Below are 27,207 nucleotides of genomic sequence, written 5' to 3'. Positions count from 1 at the left end.
ATTCAAATATTTGAATGTTAGAATATGTTAATTTAGAAATTGAGTTTTGGCATTAACTGGAACGTCAAACTTTCCGAAAACGATCCGAGTGTTTCCGGCATTGCTTAAAGACACTTTATTTAAGAAAAATCATGTAATTTTCAAGGGCGAATACGGTGATAATCTGGGAGTGCTTTCAAAATCTTCTGAACATTACACGTTAATTTAAATTTAAATTTTGGACGTTTAATGAAATGTCAAACTTTCCGAAACCGATCTGAGTGTTTCCGACATTGCCTAATAGACAGTATATTCAAGAAAAATCATATAATTTTCAAGAGCGAATACGATGATAACCTAGGAGTGCTTCCAAAATTTTCTGAGCTTTACACGTTAATTTAAATTTAAATTTTGACGTTTAATGAAATGTCAAACTTTCCGAAACCGATCCGAGTGTTTCCGGCATTGCCTAAAGACAGTTTATTCAAGAAAAATCATGTAATTTTCTGAGCATTACGCGTTAATTTGAATTTTGACGTTTAAAGGAATGTCAAACTTTCCGGAAATTATCCGAATTCTTCGGAAATTCACCGAGTGCTATTTTTTTCAAAGAAATAGAGAAAGACTCACCTTCTTGACCTCCCCAAGATCCAGCTTGTCCACTGAGCTCAACGGAATGAGAGTGACTGAGACATCTTTGATGAGATCCCTGCAAAAGGACAAATACGCGGAACTTCAATTGTAGAGAGGGAAAAATGGACACAGATCAGTTAGAGTGATGCATCAACCCACTGCCTGTGGACACTCACTTGTTAACATCCTCAACGCTATTTGACTTCCCATCTGCCTTCCTCTTCTTGGCCACATTTGACGACGTCGAGCTAGTGGAGCCCTTGCTGTTGTCACTGCCAAATACTGATTCGGAATTTACCACAACACTTTCCGTAAAATTGGATGTTGTGAATTTTCCACTGGCATCCTTGGTCATCAACTCCTTGGATCCCTGCAGCACTGAAGGCGCAATTATTGAGCTGGATTTTGTGGCTGTAGCCGAAGGAGTTGACACCAAAACTCCAGTTTTTTCCATTGTAGCCACTGAAGCCTTTCCCATGGCTCCCATGGCAAAATCTTCCTTTGCCTTTGAGGAGGATTTATTCTTCTCCCTGAAGGATTCTTTGTCCTTCGAACTGGACATTTTATTTGCCCCTCGACTGTGTTTCTCCTTCTCCTTCCCGCTCCCGCCACCTGAAGAGCCCATTTTACTCGCTGCTGGTGTCCCAGTTGCGCTCCCTGACGCCACAGGAGGCGTTGTGGCAGCAGCAGCGACAGCCGGTGCCATTTGTGGCACAACAGTCGCAGCAACAGCAGTTGGTGCCGCGGCTGTTGCTGCTGCTGGACCTGATACTCCCTTAGTCGAGGAGCTGGACTTCCTCTGTTTCGAGGAAGTAGCTGCAGCTGCAGCTGGCAGTGCTGATGCTGAAATTGTGGCAGTACTTGGCTGTGCTGTGCCAGGTTTTGGTGCTGGAGCCCCCGCAGTGGCTCCAGTTGCCGTTGTAGCCGCCTCCGAATCCTTCTCTGGCGACGATGGACTATCACTTGAGCCAGCTTCATGCTGTATTGGCTTATACGGCGGTATAGTCTTGACATTCCCTCCCTTCTTCTGATCCCCCCAATTCCCCACCAGAAGAAAGTAAAAAGTACCCCATCAGCCAAAAAGTATTCTTTCTAAAATGATACCAGAAATCTGAATACTCACGAGTTTGCTATAGTGATACTGACAGTATCCACAGTATTTGACATTGTCCAGGTAATTTCCCGCTTCCTCGCACAGTAGCCCCAGGGCCTGGGCGCAGGTCACGTGAAATTGCATCCGGCATCCTGTCTTGTTGCACTGCATACACGCACCTACATTGGCACGACTGCCCTTTCCCATTTCCTGGCATATGTAGCAATCTGCAGATTGCCACGAGAGAACACAACATTTATACCCAATATCATCCTAGAGAATTCCTTTCTAATGACAAATGCCTCCATCAATTCTTTAAATTATTCAAATTACAAAATTTAAAAACGTTACTTTTCCGTTAATTCGCATTCAAATTTTGACATTCGAAATTTTAGAAATTTCTACAAAACGCTAAGACGGCGGTGGATGCTAACTGTTTCTTCAATTCCTTAAACCCTTTCCATTCTTTCAAGAGATTTAACCCATTCCTTGCCATGGTATTACACATCATACGCAATTTGAGTGATCTTAGATGATTTATTCCTGGGAATTTTTTTTCCGAATTGCTATCGGGAATGGATTTTTAGTAACTTTAGTTCTTCAATTTCATGGGATAAATAGTCCGACAGAGATGAAAATACATTTTGTTATTGCTTTCTTGCTTCGCGGAAGGTCATGTAAAATTTTTGTTCAAAATGGCGGATGGAAAATTCGATATCTCGTCGAATTTGTTAAAATTGGTCTCTTTTCTCTTTCCTGATTTGAATTCTAGTTACCAATTTGTTTTCTTGGATAGTTAGCCTATCTAAAGCAATAGAGTTTGTAATGAATTAATAATAGAATAGAATAATAGATAAAAATTTATTCTTTTCAAAAATTTCATCTACTAATCTGTAGGAAACTAATCCCAAAATATGAATATTCTATCTCAAGTATTTCTGGTACATTGACTGAATGGGTTAATCTCAATGGCACGCATTGTCATTGTAAATAAACAAAATAAATGGTTCTTACGGAAATTTACTGAAATGACAAAATTCACGAAGGCAGTCGAATTTTTCCGACAAAGTTTCATGTTTTTTCGGAAATACCATTTCAGAAATATTCAAATTTCACGTCACACACATTTAAGAAATTGTCAGCAGGGGAATTCCGTAAAACTATGACAATGTCATATGACAAATTTAGATTTTTTTAATACAGTAAATTTGGCGAAAATGTTCAAAAATATGCGTCATATCTATGATTGAGAAGTTCATAGAGCTACTTGTAATAGCCATTCGATACTCACCAACCTTTTTTCCAAATTAACCACGAAAATTTGTCATATGACATTGTCATATTGTTACAGAATTTCCCTATACAGATATGTGATTTAGGAATTACAACAACTTTCTTTGGGATTGTGTTTTTCTTTTTCAACAAAATGACAAAGTGAAAATATCACAGAAAAATAAAAGAACAAAATTGTGAAAGTTAAGATATATTTAGGTAATTTTTTAACAGTCTGCCTGTTATATCCTATCAAACTTTCAATGTGACAGCAAGTCAACACGCCATCTGTATGCCAATTAATTTAGTTTTTGTGACTACAGGAAAAATCTTTCGTTATTTTGACAGAAGATTCCTTTACTATTTTAGTAGCAATTACTTTATTTTTTAAGATATTTTTTGATTTTATTATATTTTTATATTTGAAAAAATGGTGATGCAAAGAAAACTAGTGATTTTCCAAAATTTTCAAATATTTTGAATTAATATAATTATACTCAACTTCTGATTTTTTTTCTCAATGTCTTTTTTACGGATAATTATGAATAATTAATAAAGAGATAAAATACTGAGGATTTAAAAATAAAATAAAAAGAATTGACAAAGCATCCCAGCTTTGCGGAATGTTCGAATTTACGAGATAGAGCTATCCGTGAATTATCCCTTTGCATTAAAAGTGTTTCGTTTTACTTTCCGTTTATTTTCTAAATTTAACCCAATCGGTTGAGAAAATAAGCCATCCAAAATGGTTTAATACGGACCTTCGAAAATTCGATGTCGAAAAGTTTTTTGGACAAGTGTCTATGAATACTTTCCTATGGACTAGTGTCGGCCAAAAGTTTGTTGACAAATCTATGTTCGAGAAACCAGATGGAAGGAATGATAGAAAAAATATCTTTTTATAATTTTTCTTTTTGCAAATAGGTTGCCTGTAAATCCATAGATGTTATTTCTGTATTTTAAAAAATCTTGGCTCATTTTCTTTAATATCAAAAATAATTGTTTTCTGAAAAGTATCCGAGAAGTAACAAGTTGAAAAAAAAAGGTTTGAGTTCGAGCAGTATGGGAAAGTACTCTCCCTTCGAACGTTCATTGCTTTCATTCATTCGTACATTCGTTCATTCGAAAAATGTAAAATTTCTTTTATTTTGATGAGAGACTTACATATTTCCATTAATTACTTTATCATTTATTGATAATTATGTGACAATTATGTACAAGTTTCTTAAGAAAAATAAAAGAAATTCACATTATTCGAAGGCATGAACGTTCGAAGGAAGAGCGCTTTCTATAATAAGGAAATAGATCAAATTAAAATGTTTATTCTTTAAAAAAAATGTTGAATTGCGTTCCTTCTTATTATTATTTTTTTAGTGCCGATTTTTTGGTATGGGAACGAAAAATATTTTTAAAACCTCTGGCACACCTTTTAAATCAGGAAAATTTAATGAAGTGGAAATGTGAATCTCTTTCTTTCTTGGACGCTTTGCATATGTTTATCTCACTCTTTCGGACTTCAAATTCAACAGCTTCAAATTTTTGATCTCACAATTCGGTTGCACTAAATTGAATTTGTTTTGATGTTTGAAAGAAGAAGAAGAGTGCGAAAGAATGAGATAGACATATGCAAAGCATGCGAGAAAGAAAGGAATGTCAATTTCGACTTGATGAAATTTTCCTGATCTAAAAGGCGTGCCGGAGCCATTGCAACTGCTTCAGGAAAAGTCAGTCAAATTCGGAAATTAAATTTTCCATAAAATCAGTTGAGAACCAAGTAATATGGCAAAATTAGCTTAATTGAAAACAATTAAAGTTATATTGTTATTAAAAATGGCAAAACGACGAATGATTGAGATTTTTCTGTAAATTATTAAAAGTTCACTTGTTTGACGAATAGATGGCGTGCTGACTGGTGTCTAATTTTTTTCAAAATTTTCACAATACAAATATAAAGTTTGGAATCCCAAAATCATTAAAGAGTAAATTTCAGTGACTTGTGGAATGTGTAAATACTAAATTGTCACCTTAAAAATTTCTCCAAGAAATTTAATTACTTTGACAGCTGTCAAATTAATGCATTTTTTTTATTTCAACAATATTGTTATGACTTAGAAAAATAGGAAAAAATGATAGATGATTTTTCAAAATTCTTCTAAAGACTTAAAAAAAAGCAAAACTTAGATTACCTAAACTTGCAGAATATTTTTTGGAGACTTTTTCATAAAAAAGTACCTACAAGAGTCTATCTGCCAAATTCCATTTCTTCTTATTTAAATTTTATTATTATTAGTTTTTTTTTTAAATTCCTGAAGTATTTGCCCAATTATTATAAAAAAAAAAAAACAAATAAAAAACCTGAAGCCCATTAAAGAATCTTTTTGGAGACATTTCTACCATATTTTACGCAAAATGTGACCCATATTCTTGCAATATGAACTTGAACTCCTGACAAAAGATGAAAAAAAAATCCAGGAAAGAGCAATCAAATTTACGGTACTCTCAGTCAGATCCATAAAAAAAACAACTTCTGCAGGGGAAAATATTGAAGAAGATAGAAAAGTAAATTGACTTACTCTTGGCGTATCGCTCGGCCGGAATGAGTTGCAGGATAATGGGCTCCATGGTGGTGACATTCCCAAATCGCACTTCCGGAATATATAGGGCACAAACCACGTGCGCCCAGCTTGCATTGTCTGTTTTCTTGAGTGCCCCATCTCTCGATGGGCACAGCTCACATCGAACCCTAGCACTGCGCTCCTGACTTTCACACTTGCGACAGTACCAGGGCCCCGTGGGCACCGTCACAATCCCATAGCAGGCCTGATGGACGGCCACGGTGCAATTCTGGCCATCGCAGTACACCAGTGGATTCTCGGGCCATCCTCTCTCGTCGGAACAGACACAACATCCACCAACCATCTCCTTCATTGCTGCTCCCGCCACTATTCTTTCCGCATATTCACGAAGAATAGGCACAACAGTTATCGTTCAAGCGCGCACTTGTCACTAGTCCTTCCACCTCCTTTCTCTTCACTCTCTCACTCTCTTCCTCTTCTCTTGCGCGAATCTCGGCAAAACAACGCCGCACTATTTTGACGACACTCTCACTCACAAGCTATTATCACTGAAGGTTGCAAAATTTCATGAAAATTTCACCCAAGGGAAGTTTCAGTGAAAATTTCAATGTTTCACTTTTTTCTTTCAAAATGTTGAAATTTGCAAAAATATCATCGATATTCTTGTAGAGTATATTGAATATCAAATTTTCTTTTAGAAATATGATTTTTGGGTAATTAAAAAAAAAAAAAAACAGATTCTGCATTTTTCTTATAATCACAAAAGTTCTGGAACTAACTTTGACGGACATTTTCTTAAATTTCTTAATGATCCTTTCACACTTTATATATATATATATATATTCAAAACCAAAAGGCATGTTGTATCTCCTACTACAGTAGACTCTTCGTTATCCGGCTGACTGGGGGACAAAATTACATTTAGGTTTTTTGAATGATCAACGGTTTTTCTATTTTGTGCAGTGTGAATTTATTTTCTGTCTGACAAAGAAAAAGATAATTTTCTTCATGGTGTGCTTATGTTTCATTTTTTATCACAATTATGTATTAAAAACTTCGATACAATGTTAATAATACTTTAATTCACTCTGGACAAACTTCATGTTTAGTGAAAATAATTTTGAATATATCAACCGCCAGTGTTTGGCAGCTGTCACCCGGATAACGAAGTGCCGGATAACGAAGAGTTGAGTGTACTTTAAAAGAATTTATTTGTCTTCTTTTTGTGAAAAAAAAACAGTTGATGATTTTTCTGATTTAAAAAATGAGCAAAAAAACTAAAAAGTTGTCATATAGTACCACATTGACGTGAAACGCCACAATTTTTTACAGTAGACTCTCGCCTATCAATGGACTCTTCATCCGGAATACATAAAATAATCCGTGAGACAGCTGGATTTCCAAAATTTTGTTGACATAGTTCACTGTTCGAGGTTTTGTCAAAGCAAATTTGTTCTAATTTACTGTGATTCTTTCTCACTATGACTTTTTAGGAAAGTATGCTTATTCAGGGAAAATGTCGCATCGGTCAGGACCAGAATTCATTTGACAGATTTACTAAGTAAACAAAAAAATCGTTGGATTTCAGAAGATTTGATGTTTATCAATCTCTTAATCCTTGTGACATTTAAGCCCATCTCTCAATGATCAGCGAGAGTCTACTGTATATGGATTTTGGCTTCTACCACATAACTAAAGTGTTTACACGTTTACAGTTATTGGCTTTTGTCACTTAAAAATTGAAAGTTGAGATAAACTTGACCGAAAATTGAATTTGTGGGTCTTAGAATAGCTGTAGAAGTCTTTCGAAATAAAAAAAAATTAATAGCTTTCTAAAACATTTATTTTTTAACTGCATGATTTGATAGTCATATTGAATGTAACCATTTGAAAGTGTCCAGAAACCTGTTCTAGGCAGTCCTTAGGATTTAATTGTTCTGAACGCAAAAATGATCTGACCGGTTCATATTTAAAATATTTAAAAATTTAATTGAAGTTTATATTTGAACAATACCATGCTCAATTAAATAACCTACAAGCATCGAAAAGTCAGAGCAAAGAAAACCCTATTTAAACAATTAAAATAAAAATAAAAATAATTTTTCAAGTTGTAGATGAAAAACATAAAAAACGTTTGAATGCATTGAATTTATGCATGACCTGGATAGGAACGAATAATCATTTTTATGCCTTCTTACGTCCAACGCACTATTACTTTTGTTAGTAAATATGTTTTCAAAATTACCTTTGAGTGTGAGCGAGATGACTAGATTTAGATTACACTCACTCTCATAGAAACACGCTGTGCACAATGCCCAGCGCACAATAACTTTTGTTTTGTAAAAATGTTTTTGAGAATTCAATGACAGTGAGATCTACACAGTGTGAATGGTAGAACGGCAGATCGCGCTGATCAGTCTCCAAGATTGCAGTGATTGCGCAATCAGTCTCTAAGATCGCGTTGATTTCGTAGTCTCCAGTAGCGAAATTCTGTAGCGATATGACAATGTCATATGACACATTTTGGTGGTGAATTCTGAAGCAGGACAATATTAAAGGCCAGTGAACTCAAATCGCTATATTAAGGAGCTCTTTGAAGCTTTCCGTAATTAATACGAATCTCGAATAGTTTTCCCAAATTTGTCACATAAAAATTCTAAATTTGTCATATGACAATGTCATACGGTTACTGAATTCCCCTACAGGATCGCTAACCCTGAGTGGCAGACCTGTTTACCCCATGGAGATCTAGATTTAGTTACCTTCACTCTCATAAGCAGTTTCGAAAACATGTTTACAAAACAAATTTATTGTGCGTTGGGCATTACAAAAAAGAATGTGGGGTGATCCAACACCCCCCCCACTTGTGTGTTTGTCCATTGTCCCCTGCCCCATGTGGAGCAGGAGATTTGATGTCGGCAAGTCCGCTTGCCATTGACGTGGCCCGTTTTTTGAGCAAGATATATCTATTTTTTAAAGCCTCGACACGATTAATAATAAAATTACAAAGAGAATGTACAAAAATTTTAAAAGAACTATACAAATTAAAAGAAACCGAAATAAAAAAAAAATCAATGAAGATGTCAAATCTTATTCAACAAATGACGCAAATCAATTCAAAAGATTTCTTACAAGTTTGTGAGAGGTCGTTTTAAGAAATGACTCTCCAGACGTAGTGAGCAACGCAATAAGCAACCCACTGATCTCAAAACGAACAAACAAGAAGATATCTCAGACGGCTCGCGCTCAATCTACCCTTCAAGATAGGCCGGTTCTACCCATAACAGGCGATAACTCAATTATCTATCAATTTTTGTCTCAAGTTAAGGTCATTTCTTTATAATTATTCTATATTTCCATTCTCCTCAGAAGCAAATCAAAAAGTTTGGCATCTTACTCATGATTTTCAAAGTAAAAATAATTTTATTTGTTAATTTTGAGTTGTTTACTGACCAGAATTGTATATTTATGGCTCCGGCACACCTTTTAGATCAGAAAAATTTCATAAAGTAAAAATTCACATCCCTTTCTATCTCGCACGCTTTGTAGATGTCTATCTCATTCTTTCGCACTGTTCTTCTTCTTTTAAAAATCAAAACAAATTCAATTTAGTGCAATCGAATTGTGAGATCGAAAAAATGGGATAGACTTATGCAAATCTTTTGAAAGAGAAAGGGACGCAAATTTTAATTTTATGAAATTATACCGAGCTAAAAGCTGTGCCGAAGGCATTATGAAATCTTTTCATTTTTTTACTGTTCACAAATCTGCATTAATTTCTAGTCATTTTATTTTTTGAAAAAAAAATACAGTAGAGTCTCGCTATAGTCCATATTTGGTTCGATTTTACACTTGAGTCGCACTAGTTCATGTCATTTTTTTTAAAACAGATCTGTTTGCTAAAACCGCTTAGCAAATTACCCTAAATATTCCTTTTTGTGCATTTCCAAAATATGCAAAAAAAAATATGTTTTTCTGTAATGTACAGTAGACTCTCACTCAATCGGCTCTTTTTCAATCGGGCGAAAAATTTTGTTGACAATTTTCACGTTTAATTGTGAAGTTAATTCGCTCAAATTCGCTGTAGTTCTTTCTATATTATCGAATTCTTTATAATATTGAGCGCTTTTTGTGGAATTTACGAAGACTTTGACGCCCAAATCTATCGATAAACCGGATGACATTTTGCGCCAAATGCCCAATTGAAAGAGAATCTACTGTAAATATTAACCCTAAAAAAATCTTACCACAGAACCATGAGATATTCCATCACTTTTTATTTATTTTATTATTTTGTTGTTTTTAGAAAAAATTTTACCAGATTTATTTAAAAATTTCAACATTTTGAAAATTGCACTGAAACTTTCGCTTGGTACTGAACACTAACTCACACTGTGTGTCCAGAAACTGCGCAGAGAGTGCGTGTGTGTGTTGGAGGCGGCCCCCAAAACAAGCCCCACACTCACACTCTGGGCACTCGGCGAGGTGAATGACACTGGGGGCCACAGCACGGCAGCCTCACGCACGCCCGGGTCACGCGATCACGCCGCCAAATGGCATTTTCCTGCACACAACTAGCACACAGTCTCAACGCGCGCGCGCGCCACTCCGGACGCCTTACACAGTCAGTCGGCGGGCCCCCCGGAGGGCACCATTGCGCCATAGCGGCCACTGCACGCCAAGCCAGCCATGGAGGCCCAGCATCCACTGGCCCCGGGGCAACTGGGGGCGGATTGGGGCCACACAAGGGTCGGCAGGAGCGCGTCTCACCACACACACAAACAAACAAAACGGGGCAAAAACACTGTGTAATCTCGAGGGAGACACAAGAGGCAATGAAAATTGTCCGGCTGAACAAAAACACACTTCCACCAGTGCCTACTCGGCTTCTGCCCACTCCGCGTCACCACTGTTGCCCCCTGATGCGTCCTGAGGGTGCTTTGGGGTCACTTTTGGGGTGCTATGGGGTCTCCCAGCGCGAAATATTTGCGTTTTTTTTTCTTGCGACACAGAGGGTACAGTTTGACGTTTGCACTTTCCACACACTTTCCGCTGAGCGGCAGCACATGCATTTCCGGCGATTGTGGCGCTCACTGGCGGTTGCTTTGTTGGAATTGTGGGATTTTGTCCCAAAATTTTCGCAATTTTGCCGCCAGGAGGTGTCAGTGTCTGTCAAACGTGAAATTTGTGAAATTTTTGCAGAAAAATTGGTTTTTGAGCCCCAAAAAGTAACCCCAAAAATCATGGCTAGTGAGTATGGTGAGTGTTTTGTGGTGCTGCAGCCTTTTGCCGAGGGCGGAGGCGCTATCTACGGCAGGAATTCCTATGCAGCGAGGAATGAGGTGACTGAGGTTCTCTACTTTCCGGCAACTGAGGATTCTGCCCCCCGAAAGGTGACAAGAAGCCCCTTTAACACTTTGCAATTGCCCCTAAATGATGATGTGTCTATCAGTGCTCTGGTCTGGAGGTTGAGGGTGCCCCTGCGAGGGCCGTAATCCTCAGTGGCCCCGCCAATGCAAATGGAGCTGCAGACAGTGGAGCCAATGACAAAGGAGTCGCCGTGGGGCTCTGTTTCACTGACAATGAGGCCCCCAGCGGACTTCTGGGCATCGATCTTGTCCGGTAAGTTCATTATCTCTAAGACAAAGTGAAAATTACGTCCCTGATCCTGCTAAATTCGCCGTAGACTTGGCTTAGAGAGAGGAGGAACGGCCTGTGAAGCTGTGGAAGCTATTGGGGCTCTGGTTGAAAAATATGGGACTGAGGGGGGTTCCCAGGCACCCAAAGCTTCCTTCGTGATATGTGATCCCCAAGAAGCGTGGTTCGTAAGCGTTGTAGGGAATTTATGGGCAGCAGAGCAAATTTCTGGTGAGTGTCCCAATTTCTTCCGGAAGCCCCAATAATAGCCTCCCCTTTCCCCCCAGAGGGCTTTCGGGCGTCTCCTAGGGGTCTCAATGTCTCCACAAAGATCGACAAGTGCTCTTCGGATCTCCAGGAAAAGGCTCAGAGTCTTGGAGTTTGGGATGGAAGCGGAAGTTTTGACTTTGCAGCTTCATTCTCAGCTTCTGGATCCACTGAAGCCTCTTTTCCCCTCAATTCACCATCGGCCGAGGGCGCCTTCTCCCTCACGCACATGTTTCAGCTGATGCGAGCTGAGGAACTGCACCAGGAGGCCGTGGTATCCAGCCATGTGTCCACCTTGTCAGCTTCCGGAGTTTCCTGTCACTGGTTCACTGCTACTCCCAATGTCAGGGAATCAGTCTTCAAGCCATTTGTCTTTACTGCCAGTGCCAGGATCTCCCCACTGACTGTCCTGGATGCCAGCAAGAGTGACCAGACGCTGCTCTTCAAGTACCATCGGGGAAGAAATTGGGCAGCTGTGGGCAATCTTCTGGCATCGCTGGAGGAGACTTGCGTGGCTGAAGTCAAGGATGTCCTGGCCAATATTCAGGACCCTGAGAACAATGAGCTGGACGACTTGATGAAGGATTGCGTGGAAGCTGAAGTGAAATTTTATCGCTAAATTCCAAAAGGGCCGTGAGTCTCCTTTCCTTTTTACAGTTCTGTCCTGAAAATATTGGAGCACTTTTTTCCCATCAATCTCATTATTTATTTATCGCTATTAAAATATTTAAAAGATTTTTTTAAAATAAAATTTTATTACAATAAAAACATTTTTCGATAAAAGTATTTATCCAGACTCAATAAAAAATCTTGGATAACTTGGATAAGATAAATATTTATCCGGAAACGTCGCTAATATTGTCTTTCGAGAAATTTGAAAAGTACACTTGAATTTCAAACAAACTTGTCTGAAAAAGTTACTTCATTACACTTATCCGATTTAGGATAACACGTACATGTTGATAAAACATCTAGGATAATTGTAGTAATGAGCAGACTTAACTCGAAATTCTCCTCTACTCTTCTGGATAATTTTCCACGGCATTGAAATCATGAGGATAACAAAGTAAAATTATCCAGATGCAATCATATCCTGGATAAAATAATTACAGTAATCCTGATACACTCAATCCCGGCATTAAGTCCTTCGGGATTATGCACCTGACGGAATTATGCACATACAATTATGCAAGTTTGCCTACCATTGGGAGTCAATTTATGAAATCATTTTTGAAATACGCCTAAATGTATACTATGTTGCTACGCGGGTAATTTGAAAAAAAATTGCTACTTTTTCAGAATAAAACTTTAATTTCTTTTATTAAGGTAATTTTTTTTTTAAATATTCTGAACATTTATTGAAGAACTCTGGCCAAAAAGTACTGTTTGTTAATGCATTTTTATTAAACAGGTGAATCTTTTTGTTTGAACTACTTTTACTCCGCGCGAAATTCGTTCTACGGCCGATTTATTCAGAAGAAATCCCCTGCAGTTATGCAAATTTTCTCGATGCGTAATGCCATTTTGAGCGTTTGTTTTTTGGTCCCGAAAATATGCATAACGCCGGGATCTAGTGTATCTTACAAATATTACTACGAAAAAAATTAGTATGCCTATATCAAAGAAATTGAAAAAGATAATTATCAGGATAATACTTTCACGCTCATGAAACAACTAAGATAACAATAAAAAATGAGCAAAGACAATACTTTCATATTCAGGACAAATACAGATTCTCTACCTCTTCTGAATAATCATTTTTTTTGATAAGTTATCAAGATAACAAATGAAAATTATCCAGATATTATCATAAAAAACTTCGATATCTCGGATAAGGTATTCAGAATTAAGGAGGCGTATATCAAATAAATTCAAATAAGATTCCAAACACTTTGATAATGTTCATTATAAATTACTATGATATTATCTACATTCTGATTAAATAACTAGGATAACGTTAAAACAATGGTTCAAAACGGTAGCTCCATATTCTCACTAAATACAGGTTTTTTACCTCTTGGATAACGATTACTTGGTCTCTAGGGTAACATGTGGTATTTCGGGGCACTTTTTAGCATTTTCAAATTTCAAACAGCCTAATGACTTCTCAAATTATTTTTTTCTTTGTTGATACAAATATTTATGTTCCTTATTCTATCCAGAATAAGATTCTTACCGAAAAATGTTGAAAAATGCATAATTTTTTATTCAAAATAGCAAAAAATGTAAAGAAGTAAAAATGGTGTATTTCGGGACAATTTGGGTATTTCGGGACAGGTACAAATCGCTATTAAGCAAATAAATGTCACTGAGCCTGACTATTTATCTTTAAGTAGAAGGTCTAAATTTCACTCTTTTATAAAAATTTTGTTTAAATTTCACTTGTAAAGTGGCTTAAAACGAAAAAAAAACTCAGCACGTTTGTGTTGACATCTGCAAAATTGACCACACTGAAGGTTTTGTAAAAAGTGGAATGTGATACTCACAATTCACACGTAGAGCTTAAAATTTCATATAGAATTTACAAATAATAAGAAAACAAATATTTAGAGGATTTTCGATGTGTCCAGAAATACCCATATTATGTCCCGAAAAGCACCTTTTCCAGAAATACCACACGTTATCCTAAGTCACTAATGTAGCAATATAATTCTTCATAATTTATCAAATTTAAGAGTTTGAAGCTTCTATCCAGAAGTTTTGATGATTGTAACTGTTTTGGATAATTAATGCGAGAAGCAATAATGCTTCAAAGCTGGCTATAATGATTATCCAGACAAGAAATATCTGACTATTGTTTACGATAATGAAAATAATAAATATAACACCACGAAGAAAGTTATATTAGTTTTTTTGCATTACTTGGATAAACGAGTTGACACATTTTATTTCATTCAGTTATTTTTTAATTTGTTGAATAGTTAGATAACAAAATTCATAAAACTTCTGTAGTGCTTGAATTATATCAAGAGTAAAAAATATGAGTTCCTGAATTACTTTTAAAATATTGGGAAAAAACTAATACCAATAACATTTAAATTTATCTGACTACTATGACTATTTTCACAAATAACTTTAGAAATGTCAAAAACTATAACTATTAGAGGGTTTTCTGTACAATGATCACTGATATTTCTCGTATTTCATTTGTAATGTACTTGGGATTATTCAAAAAAATTTTGGATAATCCTTATATCATGATAGACGTCAATCAGAGTTATCTAAACTATTTATAAAACCACAATTGTTTTTTTTTTCAATTTTCAGGTTAAATAGATTAGGCTCTGTTTTATCCCGGATAATCATGATAAGTGTACTCTGAAAAAATGTCTTGTTAAACGAACAAATGGATTTTGTTGAAATTTTGTCAAAAGGTTGCTATTTACCAATTTGACAAAACATTGTCTTGTATTTTACATGGAAAAATACCCTTTTGACAAACTTTTATCAAGATCCAGTTGGCCGCCGATTTGACAAAACTTTTCCATATTCTGTATGAAAGAACATCCTTTTTACAAACTTGTCTTGTTAATTTGACAAAACATTTTTTTCAGAGTAGTAAATATTCCCAATCTTGGTTTATCCTATACTCATCGGACAAAAAAATGGATAATAGCAGTAAATCATCAGAATTTTTAAATTTTTGCAAAAAACTAATTTGGATCCGAATTTTGGATAATGGATTATCAATAATCGGATAATAATGCATAGTTGGATAATCGTTATCTATTATCAAAATAACCAAAACGTTATTATAAAAACAACCGAATTCATAGTTTGTGGTCAACGGACGGGACGGACGATACTTAGAACAATTGCCGCGAAAGGGCAATTGGGAGACAGACGAAAACGGACGAAAAAACGAGGAACAGGCAGACTTGGATTGGACGCCTAAGAGAGCGGACGTAAAATAAAAAGTTTTAAAGATAATCCGAGTGTTTAATTAAAAAAATATAATGGAGTCTACAAGTTATTTTTTATTTTTTATATCAGAACTGTCTAATAGTACTTTGGATCATTCAGCAGTGATTTGGATAATCTTTGTAAATCATCGGGATTGAAAAATTGTCAAGAAAAACATTAATCCTGTTCTGAATCAGTCGGTTATTTAATTTTTTGCTCAGTATAGTCCTCATGATCGACCGGAGAATTATTAGTTTCCGTCTTCGGTCTGGATAATCGTGATAAAATATTAGCGATCTTATATACATGTTTGTAAGTTTTTTAAAAAACCTATGACCTTTTATTATGTCGATATATTTTCAGAAGAGTGTGATAAACTTTCTAAAATCAACAATGCTCCAATATTTTCAGGATAGGACTGTAATTTCCTCTCATTTTTTTGTATTTATATTTGTTTTATACAATTTTTAATTTTGATATTATTTTACCCAATATTTTTTATTGATTTATTTAATTTGTTTTTTTTTATCGAAATACCTTCGCAATTATGCGATACTTTACTGTGACTTTGTGATTTATTCATTCCAAATGACTTATTATTTTATATTATTTTATGACGCAAATAAAACCCCTTTAGAATTTCTTTTATCAACAATACAGCGTACTTTCTATTTTTCTTTGCTTTTGCAAATATTGACAAAAAGTGGAAAGGGAAATTTGCAATATTTCCTCTGATATAAAGTATTAAAATATTTTAGAAAAGAAATATTACTGAATGGGAAATTGATTGCGAGATAACACTCGAGGGCACCGTAACGGAAAAGGTATTGAAAAAAAAGAAGATCAGAGAAGGAAAGCACAAAGAGCATTTTATTAATGGATTTTTTTTACTGCTGAGAGTAGGTTTTGAATAACAAGTATTGAGGAAAAGACGCCTTCACAATTTTACTAGTAATCTCTTAGGGGCTTTATCAATGAGCTGAATATGATGCGATATTATCAAAACATACCTTTATCACGTAATATTTGTCTCTTATAAAATTGCATGTATTCAAGATGAAAAGTGAATAAAGCTAATACATGAAATTAATAATTGTGTTTCTTTTCAAAGTTTGACACTTTTAATTGGCAAAAAGGTTATTATTGAATTTGAAGTTATGTAACTACTTAACCTGATTTTTAAGTCAAATTGAAAGGTTAGACTTTTTCCAAGCATCCACACTGCGAGGAAGGCGTTCCTGGACGATCTACGATCAGCAGACTCTTCCAACACGAGCAGGTTGTAAAGATTACATTGTAATACAAATAAAGTGCCTCGATAATAACCATAGAAAGTAAGGTTATGCTGGATTAAACTTCAAGGAGCCGATAAAAATAATTTTCCATTTACAAATTTTTGCATATTATATTTATTTATGTAAGGGAGAAAATATAAGTTTTTTTTGTATACATCTAAATGGGTGTAAATAGGAGGAGTAATGAGATACATAACCTCTTCCCTCTAATTCCTATGTTCAACTTCAAGTAGGGTAAATGTCCTAATTCAAAACCATTTCAGTTCAGACGCTTTAACTTTGACAGAAAATTCAATACATCAAGTTCATATTTTTTTTGAAGAGCATTACATAAATTTGCTCCTTGACTGTTCTAGAATGTTACTGTTTAGTGAAAATTCTTTAGATATAATTTAAAAACTTCTTAAATACAAGAAAAATACGCGAGCGTAAAATGCCGCTATTGGAAACAAATTAATCCAAATGGAGACAAGGGAAAGTTTCTAATTGGAGACAAACAGTGTAAGTGAAACCGCGACGAAAGGCTTCCAAAACTTTGTTGAGTTGCTCTTGAGTGTAGAATTTGTTCTTATTCTTGGTCTTTTCTCCTTTCCCATCAAAAACAATAAGAAAATCTCTCAAAAAAATCATATTTCTGGTGTTTCCTATTGAAGCATTTGCAGACACTTCAGAAAACCCCTTTTTCTTCACAAAATAGGGAATTATTTCATTTGAAAACTTCACGTACTGTTAGCAATAAAGATTAGCACTTAATTTAACTAAAATTAGCCAGAAATACGACATAAATGTTAAACAAAACGAATAAACAACAGTAACCTCATTGTGTTTTTCATTGGAAAACATGGTCGTTCGATGAAAAATTCGATGGTGAAAAGGTACACTTTTAATTTTTCTGAGAAACTTATAAATTAAAGTTTGTCAATTTGAATGGATTTTCACTTTATTTGGAGCAAAATTAACTAAATAATGAAACTGTGGTATAGAAAATATCAATATAATAATTTAGTACTGTATTTATAAATGAAAATAATGACATTTCCATTTGGAGTAGTGAAAAATTTCCATTTAGAGCAGGTTTTGAATTAGCTTAATTTGCCGTAGACTAGATTCCTGGTAGGCCCCGGTACACTTAGGTGAGTGATAGGAAATTGGGTGACTAACCCTAGTGGGAAGTCACGAACCTGAGGCTAACGAACACGGGACCTCTAGGGGAATTCTGTATGATAATGTCATATGACAAATTTTTTATGTGATAAATTCTAAGAAACGACAAAAACATGATTCATATCAATCACTGAGAGCGTCATGGAGGTCCTTACAATGGGCATTCAGTTCTTATTGGCCTTTATTCATTTTGTCCTGCTCTCGAGTTAACATGAAAATTTGTCATATGACATTATCATTTGTTATAGAATTCCCCCGTTGGTTCCTTAACTTCAATCTTGTTTATGATTTATCTTTAATCTTGTTTTTGGTTCTAAAAACAAGATTGTGGCGAAAATTCGCAAGGAACCTTGGATACAACGGGCCTATGCTTCGTACATGGTGTTATGTATTGAAATTAGTACAGTACCTGCTAATGTAGTAAGTTTCTGAATATTGTACATAGAGGGAACTAGTATAGAGTGAAAGAGTGAAAAGGTCCTTGTACCTGAACTGTCGAAAAGTCAACATCTTAAACGTATAAGGGCCTTGACAGACCTGAGGATTAGCCGAGAGACGCCTCAGCGTAATTATATTCGAAATAATGGTTAGACTTCATTTCTCTGAACTAAAGTCTAACGTATCCACAAAAAGTGAGGGTTTAGTTTAGAGATAGCGGCTGACAAATCCACTCAACCACCACGGATTTATCACATAGGACATGCAATACAATTTGCGTCATGGGATATATTCCATCATTCAATCATCGCAGTATAACCTAAGAGGTTATGTTTCTTTAATCTATTTTTATAACTTTTAGGTTAATATATTTTTATAGAAAGGTGTAATTTGAAAAAAATTGATTCTATTAATATTAAAACAAAGTACAAAATGAGGGCAAAAATGGTAATGAAGAGATAAGTTCATGTTCAACGAGAAGAGAATCTAATTAAAACTTGACGAAAGTTTAATATTGATTTTTTATTCATGTCCCTGTTCAAGTCAGTAATTTAATACTTACTCATTTTGTTACTAATTGACCCATTTTTATTTTTTTCTACCACATTCTAACAATTTCAAACAAATAAAAATTTAACGAATGTCTAAAAACTCTGAAAACTAAACAAAAGTTAATGGAAATTTATGAGTCATAATTTTTATTAAAAAATTATAAAATTTTGTACTGAATTTATTTTAAATATGTTTTCAGAGAATTAGGAAATTTTAATTTAACGAAAGAACTCTAGTCAATACTTTTCTTAAGTTCTACCAAATTTAACACACAAATATTTTATAAAGGATATAGCATAAATTGAAGTTAACGCAATTAATAAGTGGCCATGCAAAAACTTTACAACTTTGATTGTGCAAGTGAAATTCATGTCCAACAAGACATTTTTCAAATTTAATAATTTTAAGTAATTTCCAAGATTTTTAGGCAAAATAACCCAATGCTTTTAAGGTTAGAAACAACTTTTCGGTAGAAACAACGTAACCTCAAATTTTGAAATAACGTCTTTGTCAATTTATAGTAAAAATTATATAGTAAATATAGTAATATATAGTAATATAGTAATATATATAGTGTATATAGTGAAATAAACAGAATGTTCTATACAAGAATCTTTCGTTAAGTTTGTTTTTTTTAGCATAATGACTAGCGCACAATAACTTTTGTTTGTAAACATGTTTTCAAAATTTCCCATGAGAATGATCGAGATGACTAGATCTAGATCTCATTCACTCTCATTAAAATGTCAAAAACATGTTTACTAAACAAAAGTTATTGTGCGTTAGGCATAATGCCCAACGCACAATAACTTTTGTTTAGTAAACATGTTTTTGATATTTCAATTAGAATGAGTGAGATCTAGATCTAGTCATCTCGCTCTCTCTCATAAGAAATTTTGAAAACATGCTTACAAACAAAAGTTATTGTGCGCTGGTCATAACGCTTCATGGCATTTGTCATTTAAATTTGAAAAGGATCTTTGCTCTGTTTATTTTCTTAGAGTAAAAAAGCTTCAGTCCATGTCCATCCCTAGCCAAAATGTGCTTTATTTATGATTTTCAGAGGAAAATCTCATTGAGATTTCAACGGTAAAACAAGCAACAGGTAAACAGTCTTCTCATATAATTAATGGGGCACACGTAAAACTGTGGTCGTAATTGATGGTAACTTCTCAATCGATTTAAATGCCTTCTTTTTGTTCCTTTTCGCCTTGCACTTGAGTGTTGCTTTCAAATGTATGGCATATTTCATGCCATTTAAATGACAACATAATCACACTTTGAGCCAATTAAAACAACTCCAAGACTCTCCACTGAGATTATCTCGTCTTTAACAAAAAAAAAGCAGCCCCATGAGCATCGCTATCAGTGTTGGCATTTCTAAAGGCGTTTACTGCCACGATATTTCCCCACATCAAATCACACTTCGCGCCAATCGTGATTGCACCTCAAAATTGCAATGATATTAAATGCTAAATGATACCGTCAGAGCCTTCAAAATGTGCAATTCGGAGAAGAAGAAAAAGTTATGCATGCGAAAGATGAAAGAGAAATATTAAAACAAGAAATTTTTTATTTATTGTACTGTGCACACAATAAACTTGAGAGTTTTATTATCGCATGTCGTGCTTTTCTGATTCCATTTGTTGCTTTAAACAGTAATTAATTAAGTTAAATTGAGACGATTATGTTGAGTTTTGAGATTGAGTCCATTAAAAAATTTTACATAGTCAATTACATTTGCATTTACATAATTTTTTGTGTGATCCTCTAATTTTGAGAAAACTTAACGAAATTATTATTGATAGGTATAGAGTGTGAATCTTTCAGCGTGGGTTGGAACGCCTTAAGAGTAATTGTAGAACTCCATGCGAAACAGATTCAAATGTCGTTGAATCTGGGAGGCAAGCCAAGCCCGGCAATTGGTTTTTCGTTAAGTTAGAATTATTTGATCCTTTTAAAATAATATTAAAATAAATCTACATCGGGATTTACAGACTTATTGTTTTCAAATTTCGATTAAAATTAACTATAGTTACTTTCGTTAAGTTTTCAAACATTCGTTTAGTTTTTGTTGTACCAAAATAGTTTTTTTTATTATTAGAAAAAAATACATGAATAAGTTAATAAGTAACAAAACAAACAAAAAAGTAGAATTTGTCTTTTCGTTAAGTTTGTTTATCCAAGGAGTGACCAAAATATTTATTAAAGATGAAAAATATGGATTACCTTTTCAGAACACTTTAAGACCAATAAGGTGTATCATATTCATATAGCTGTAGGTGGAGTATCATATATATTGAGTTATTTTTATTTGTTTCGTAAAGTTTTTCTTTTTATCATTAATGAACTATTAGAAGATTTTTTTGGTAATAAAGATGTAAAGCTGTACCGTTTGAATGTATTCTCATTCCCATTCCAGATTTGTTCATGTTTCTTTGGAGCGAGATGCTCCTTGGACGATGTTCATTAATTGAATTTCGTTCAGTTTTACTTCTTCCATTGCTCTTGTTTCTTTTCCCATAAGTATATGTACAGTCAAGTTCCTCAAATATGAACTCAATTCAAAATGTAAAATTTGAGGTTATGTAAATAAAATTTTACGTCAAATATGAGTTATAAAACCTTTTTCACTGGATCTTTCTCAAATTTTCGTATCTCATTAGCTTCCTTGGCAAATTTCATTTATTTAACAATAAATTGTAATGATAAATACTCTACACTTTTTTTTAAATTCAGGGCATGTGCATTTCACATAAATTTCGTTAAGTTTTTTAAAATATTGTTTACATGAGAAAAATCCCAATACTCCCCTAATCTTTAAATTTGAGGAACGTGACTGCAATTCCGAAACTGGAATTAAATTTTTGATATGCTTGCTTTATCGCGCAAGCGATTGCTTCGCGCTTGCTTTATATTGCAAGCGTATATGCATAATCTTTATTACTTATCTCTATCTTTCGTCAAGTTTTTTTTAGGATAACAATAAAATAATAAAAATAAAAACTTGAGAAGTTACTTTAATGTCTTACTCAAATTACGGAAATATTTATGTTTAGTTTTTTTTTAAATAAATTAATATTTATTCATACATGTTCGTTCATTTTTCGTTATGTTTCTTTTTTAATCAAATTTTCAGCAGTTGGAGATGTTAAGAAAACATTTGAAAATTATTTCAATGAAATATATTTTTTTACGAGATACCACCACAATTGTTTTGTTCTTTTTCGTTAAGTTTACAAGCACGCTATTAAAAGAATTACAGGTCGAAATGGGAGAAGAAATTATAAACAAAAATAGAATATATATTACCCAATTGCCTTAGTAATTTTTACGCATTTTTTATTTAATACAGTTGTATAATCCATAGCATTGCTATTAATATTCCTAATGAAAAAGAAACACAATAAAATAATAATTATAAATGTTATTAATATTCATAATTAAGAATGTCAAAATTGCAGCTTTTGAAAATTGAATGAATAAGTTAATTTCCCTCTTTACTTAATAAAAATAACAAAAAATAAGTAAGATAAATACCACATTCGTTCATTTTTCGTTAAGTCTCTTATTTGGAATCAATAAAATTACAGAAGGCGATTACTGAACTAAAAGTACGAATATGGAAAAAAATTTTGCATTGCTTTATTGATAGGCCATTGGATCACTGCTAGCTTTCTCCAAATGAACAATATTCGCAATTTTCGGCAATAAAATAATAATTCATATGGAAATAAAAGAATACAAAATTTTATTGAAAAAGCCAGAAATTGCAACTGTGGACAATTTTATTTGCCGACTTTCCCTGCTGAACAAACAAAAGTGAAGAAATTATGATAAATACCACCTTCGTTAATTTTTCGTTAAGTCCGTTATTTTAAGTCAATAAAATTACAGAGAAGCGATTGCTGAAAATTCCAAAAATGGAAAAACCTTGAGGATTCCCTTATTGTTAACTTTCTCCGATGAGCAACAATAACAGAATTATTACGCAAAATATCTCATTACTTCACCTTCAATTTCCAGTGATATTTTGCAGACTTGCTCTCAGCAGTTGGCAGAAATATACTTTGGTTTTCGATTGTGAAACATCGCGAGATAATTTGTCGCGACCATTTCTCTGGCAATATTCTTCTCCGATGGTCCAGGAGGGAAGATTCATGAACTTGAAACATGCTCATCTCATGAAATATTAATTTTTATGATGTCCACTTTTTGGCAGAAATTGATTTTATGCCACAAAACTGCACCCATTCGACAATGTCTTCTTTCATTCTCTTTTGTGCCAACAGCTAAAATAATCGTCCGCCGAACACGCACTCAATTCTGATCCACAAATTGCAAGAGGGGAAAAAAAGTGCCGCGAAGGTGCAAAAAATTGTGTGAATCTTTAATTGATTTTAAAGAATATTGTGTGGATCGTCTCCATCGAAATTACCCCCTTTATTTCTCTGTCGAGCGACAAATTGACACAGACACGCTTTTTTGCTGTTCTCGGAAATTGTCTGTTTTCCACACATTATTTGATCAATGGTTTTGATTTCTGCGAAAGAGCAATTCATTTCCGATAAATTATGGCACTTTGAAGGGTTGAAAACTAACAATATTTGCCATCTAATGTTTTCCGGAATGGATTTATTTGACATTCTTACTGGTTTTTACTGTTTCGATGCAAATATTTTCACTAAATATATATTTTCCTGTTATTTTTCAACATTTCGGAAAGTTTTTATGCATTCCGGAAAAGTTGGATTATAATGGCACAGGTTTTTCTGAAAATAAAATTCAAAATTAAAAAAAAACTTGGACTGGAAACTGTTGACAACAATTCAAAATGTTTTAAAGAAGACTTTGCTTGTTTGCAAATAGTCCGAAAATCCCTCTCTAAATTTTCGGAAAACCGACATTTTTAAAGTTGAAATTTTTAAATGCTCTTCATGCTTCTTTTAAAACATCTTGTAATGAAATATTGACATTTTATAATAAATATATCTCAATATTCCGGAAAGGATGTCTGTCTTCTAGGATAAGCACGTTGTGATGATTTCCAGATTTTCGGAAAATAAATTTATGAATAATTCTAAATATTTTTAAATGCAATTGTTAAATGTAGTTTGATTCTGAATTGCTTTCGGCAAGTATTGAATTCACAGAACGTTAAGAACTCGTTTAAGACATAATTTCGAGTTTTCCGAAAAATGTAACACTTGAAAGAACGGCTGTGAAATATTCATGCAAGTAGAAATTGTTCAGGTTGCAGCTAAATGACAAACGGGTGTTAATTTTTCCATACGCAAAATGAAAAATTAACACCCGTTTTAGTTTTATTTGGCTCCAACCCGAATGATTTCCACTTTCCGGAAAATTTTAAATTTAAAATCGATATTCTTAATATTAGTTTAAGGATTTGAATTCAATATTATTTTCAATTTTCTAGATTACGAAAAGGCTTAGTTGTTCCATGAAATGCTGTGCCTTGGCTCATTAATGTTGCTATTATTTATCGACATTCCGGAATGGTACAGTGCGGAACAGATAGATCATAATTTTCTCGTATTTCTAAGAGATCAAATTTATGAACTAATCTAAATATAGTGCTGGAAATTTCTACAAAAACTTTAATTTTAATCTGTTTTACGAGAAGTCCTGAATTTCCACAATAAAAAATTTAGGCAATAGTTCCAAATTTTTCGGAGCACTAAGAAGCTTAAAATCGAACTTGTGCAATGCTCTCATTTTTATTTTAAACACTTTTTAACAACTTATTTTCTATGTTTCGGAATGTTTTCGCTCGTTCCGGAATAGATAATTGAGTAATATTTTTGTAAAATGCATTTTCCGAATCTGTAATACTCCCTTGAAAAAGATAAGATTTCAATTTTATTTTATTATTCACTATTAATAAGGTAAAGTACCCTCATTCAACCGTGTTCCTCGACTCGACCGGTTGGTCAATTTTTGAATGTTTCATGGTCAATCGATTTAATTAATGTTATATCATACCAAAATATTATAACAAATATAAATAAATTGAATAAATAAATCTACCGGTCGAGACGAGGAATCGGTCGAGCGAGGGCACTTTATTTTACTATACTCGAGAGCTAAAGGAATTTTACAAATTCCTCCGGAAAATCCGTAAATTTTAAATCGAAATTCTGAAACGATTTTGGTGAACATAACAATGATGATCCTGCAATATTACTTATATTTCAATATATTTTTAATATTATATAACTCTGTATTTCGCGGAATGAAGGTGATCACTTCAAGGATCTAGATTTTTCGGAAAATGACCTATTAACTGTAGAGCCTTAAATTTTAGATCGTCTAGCATTAGATTTATTACTCGTACTAGCAAATAAACTAAGAAATTAAATAGGCTTTTCAGCAATTCGTTTATATTAGTTCTATTTTATTGCCTAACATTCAGTATTTCAATATTCTGGAAAACATAGGCTTGCACAAAGCTCTACGATATTCCGATGACAGCTGTAAAACACCCGGAAAAATTAGAAGGACCTCCTTTCTCTCATATGAGGTATTTTCTTTTGTCATTTTCCGTCTTAATTAGCCGAATATCGAAGAGCTCATTGTAAATTCGGAAAAGCTTTCAGGTTTTTCGGAAAATCAAAATCACTGTAGTTTTCAATATCGAAATTAGACATCATTAAAAATACTTCTAAATTCCAGAATTTCTCGTGAGAAGAGAATCTAATCTAGGCAGTTATTTCAAAATTTCCGGAAAATTCATTAATTTAAAATTTAAATACTGTAATGACTATAATGTTCCTATAGCCTCATTTGCAAAATTTTCCCCCAAAATATCAGTGTAATCATTTATTATCCCTCAGAATTATTAATACACAAATCAAAATGCAATTCCAACAAAATTCTGAGTCTCTATTTACTCGTTATATTTGTATGCAAATTGCTCCGAAAATAGGACTTGATGAAGCAACATCATTGACCAAAGTCTCTTCCCACGAGAAACAAAATTTGTATCTGCAATTATGGAATTCTCATCCTCAACACGAGGCTCTCTCCTCAAAGGATTGTCCGCAGGCTATTTAATAATCCGGAAATAATTGATTTCATTTCGCAACAGATTTTGGAAATTCTCAACACTTCGTTGTAATCCCAACCAAAACTGAATTAATTTTGAAGTCTACAAAGTAATAAACATGAGGATAAATTTGTTTTAACAAAAAAAGGCGAAGAAAAAAAATGTTTCAAGGGAGATCTTTCATCGCCTTCCGCTAATGCAAAAATTCAGCTGAAGAATATTAATCACGCCCTTCACACAACCAACTCGCTCATTAGTTGAGTGCTCCCGAACTAATTCAACTGCACTTTTTCGCTGTCCTTTCCTGCTGAAAGAACAATTGCAAGTCATTTTCAATACTTTCTGACACTTTTTTAATTGACTTTGTGGGAGTGTCTAACAAAATGAAATCCTCATTTTGAACTCTTTTATTGTTTGGACGGTTCAAACTCACATTTTTTTTTAAACTTCAACGTCAGTCGTTGAAAAATTTAGTAAGTCCTCTGCAGTAGTTACTGTAGCTTGAAACTTTCCTTTGATATTTTTTTGTTCGTAGCAGCATTCTCGTTTTGTATTTTTTAAGCGAATTGTAATTGCCTTGAGCAGACAGAACCTAATGAGCTTGTTTATTTGTTCTTTTTGAAGTTCTTTATTTACTTCTGAATTCAAGCAACGATCCTTTAATTTGAAAGAAAAGACGCCGAAACCGAGAAAAAGTTTCCATTGTATAAACGCTTTCCGCTTTCTTAATATTATAAAAGTGCAATTCGATTCTATCTTCGAATATAAGTTTCATATTAAAGTAACTAAATTTTTTGATTATTTTAGATTTTTTTTTTAAATATTGGATTTATTAACTATTAATTCAAATGATGCAATAATTTGTAGTAGAAATAAATTCTTTTGTAATTTATTTATTTAATTATTTAATAATATTTCATTTGGGTCCCGGTAAAATCCCGGATGAGTAAGGATCCCGAACATCACAATCTTGTAAGGATCAAAACTCCAAAGAGAAAAAATCCCGAATGGACATTTCGACTCATTCGGGAATATGGCCTTCGGGATTACGACCCATTCAGGATTTCGATCTATTCTGGATTTTGGCGTTCAGGGTTTTAGCTTTCGGAATTTTGGCCCATTTGATATTTCTAGTTTTTCGGAATTCTGGCCCATTCGGGATTTTGGCTATCCCAAATTTTGACCCTTTTGGGATTTTATCTCTTTGACATTTTGCAGCATTTAGTATTTTGGCTTTTCGAAATTATTATCCATTCTGAATTTTGGCTATTTGGGAATTTGGCCCATTCGGTATTTCTAGATTTTCCGGATTTTGTGTCTTATACGGGTTTC

The 27,207-nt window shown here is 33.9% G+C and overlaps 2 protein-coding genes across 11 annotated transcripts in view; one reads left to right on the top strand and one right to left on the bottom strand.

The window, feature by feature from the left end:
- Positions 1–10,620, bottom strand: part of LOC129809769 (protein AF-10) — a 33,791-nt gene extending 23,171 nt beyond the window's left edge. For 4 of the 10 annotated variants that reach the window (XM_055859830.1, XM_055859833.1, XM_055859837.1 and 1 more), the window contains exons 1-5: positions 9,945–10,620; positions 5,551–6,101; positions 1,736–1,932; positions 789–1,639; positions 610–712 (exon numbers count right to left, since the gene is read on the bottom strand). In XM_055859830.1, coding sequence (XP_055715805.1) covers positions 610–712; positions 789–1,639; positions 1,736–1,932; positions 5,551–5,905 — 1,506 coding nt within the window. In that variant the 5' untranslated portion in view covers positions 5,906–6,101; positions 9,945–10,620. Of the gene's footprint in view, positions 1–609; positions 713–788; positions 1,640–1,735; positions 1,933–5,550; positions 6,102–9,800; positions 9,820–9,940 lie in introns of those variants that run through there. The other 6 variants (XM_055859834.1, XM_055859835.1, XM_055859838.1 and 3 more) reach the window with 3 other exon arrangements.
- Positions 10,621–10,700: 80 nt separating this feature from the next.
- LOC129809787 (secernin-1) lies at positions 10,701–16,450 on the top strand. The gene is made up of 4 exons (XM_055859876.1): positions 10,701–10,946; positions 11,006–11,175; positions 11,240–11,421; positions 11,478–16,450. Exons 1-4 carry the CDS (start codon positions 10,797–10,799, stop codon positions 12,074–12,076), a joined length of 1,101 nt encoding a protein of 366 aa, XP_055715851.1. The 5' UTR covers positions 10,701–10,796; the 3' UTR covers positions 12,077–16,450.
- Positions 16,451–27,207: the final 10,757 nt, after the last annotated feature.

Source organism: Phlebotomus papatasi, chromosome 1 (assembly GCF_024763615.1).
Source record: "Phlebotomus papatasi isolate M1 chromosome 1, Ppap_2.1, whole genome shotgun sequence".
NCBI lineage: Eukaryota > Metazoa > Arthropoda > Insecta > Diptera > Psychodidae > Phlebotomus > Phlebotomus papatasi.
Note: the sequence above shows the minus strand (reverse complement) of the source record. Positions and strands in the feature narration are given on the sequence as shown.

Bases quoted from the DNA above. Each gene is read 5' to 3' on its own strand.
- LOC129809787 (XM_055859876.1), top strand. From the start codon at position 10,797: ATGGCTAGTGAGTATGGTGAGTGTTTTGTGGTGCTGCAGCCTTTTGCC. The intron at 10,947-11,005 runs GTGACAAGAAGC...TGTGTCTATCAG, and splicing joins AGGATTCTGCCCCCCGAAAG to TGCTCTGGTCTGGAGGTTGA. The intron at 11,422-11,477 runs GTGAGTGTCCCA...CTTTCCCCCCAG, and splicing joins GGCAGCAGAGCAAATTTCTG to AGGGCTTTCGGGCGTCTCCT.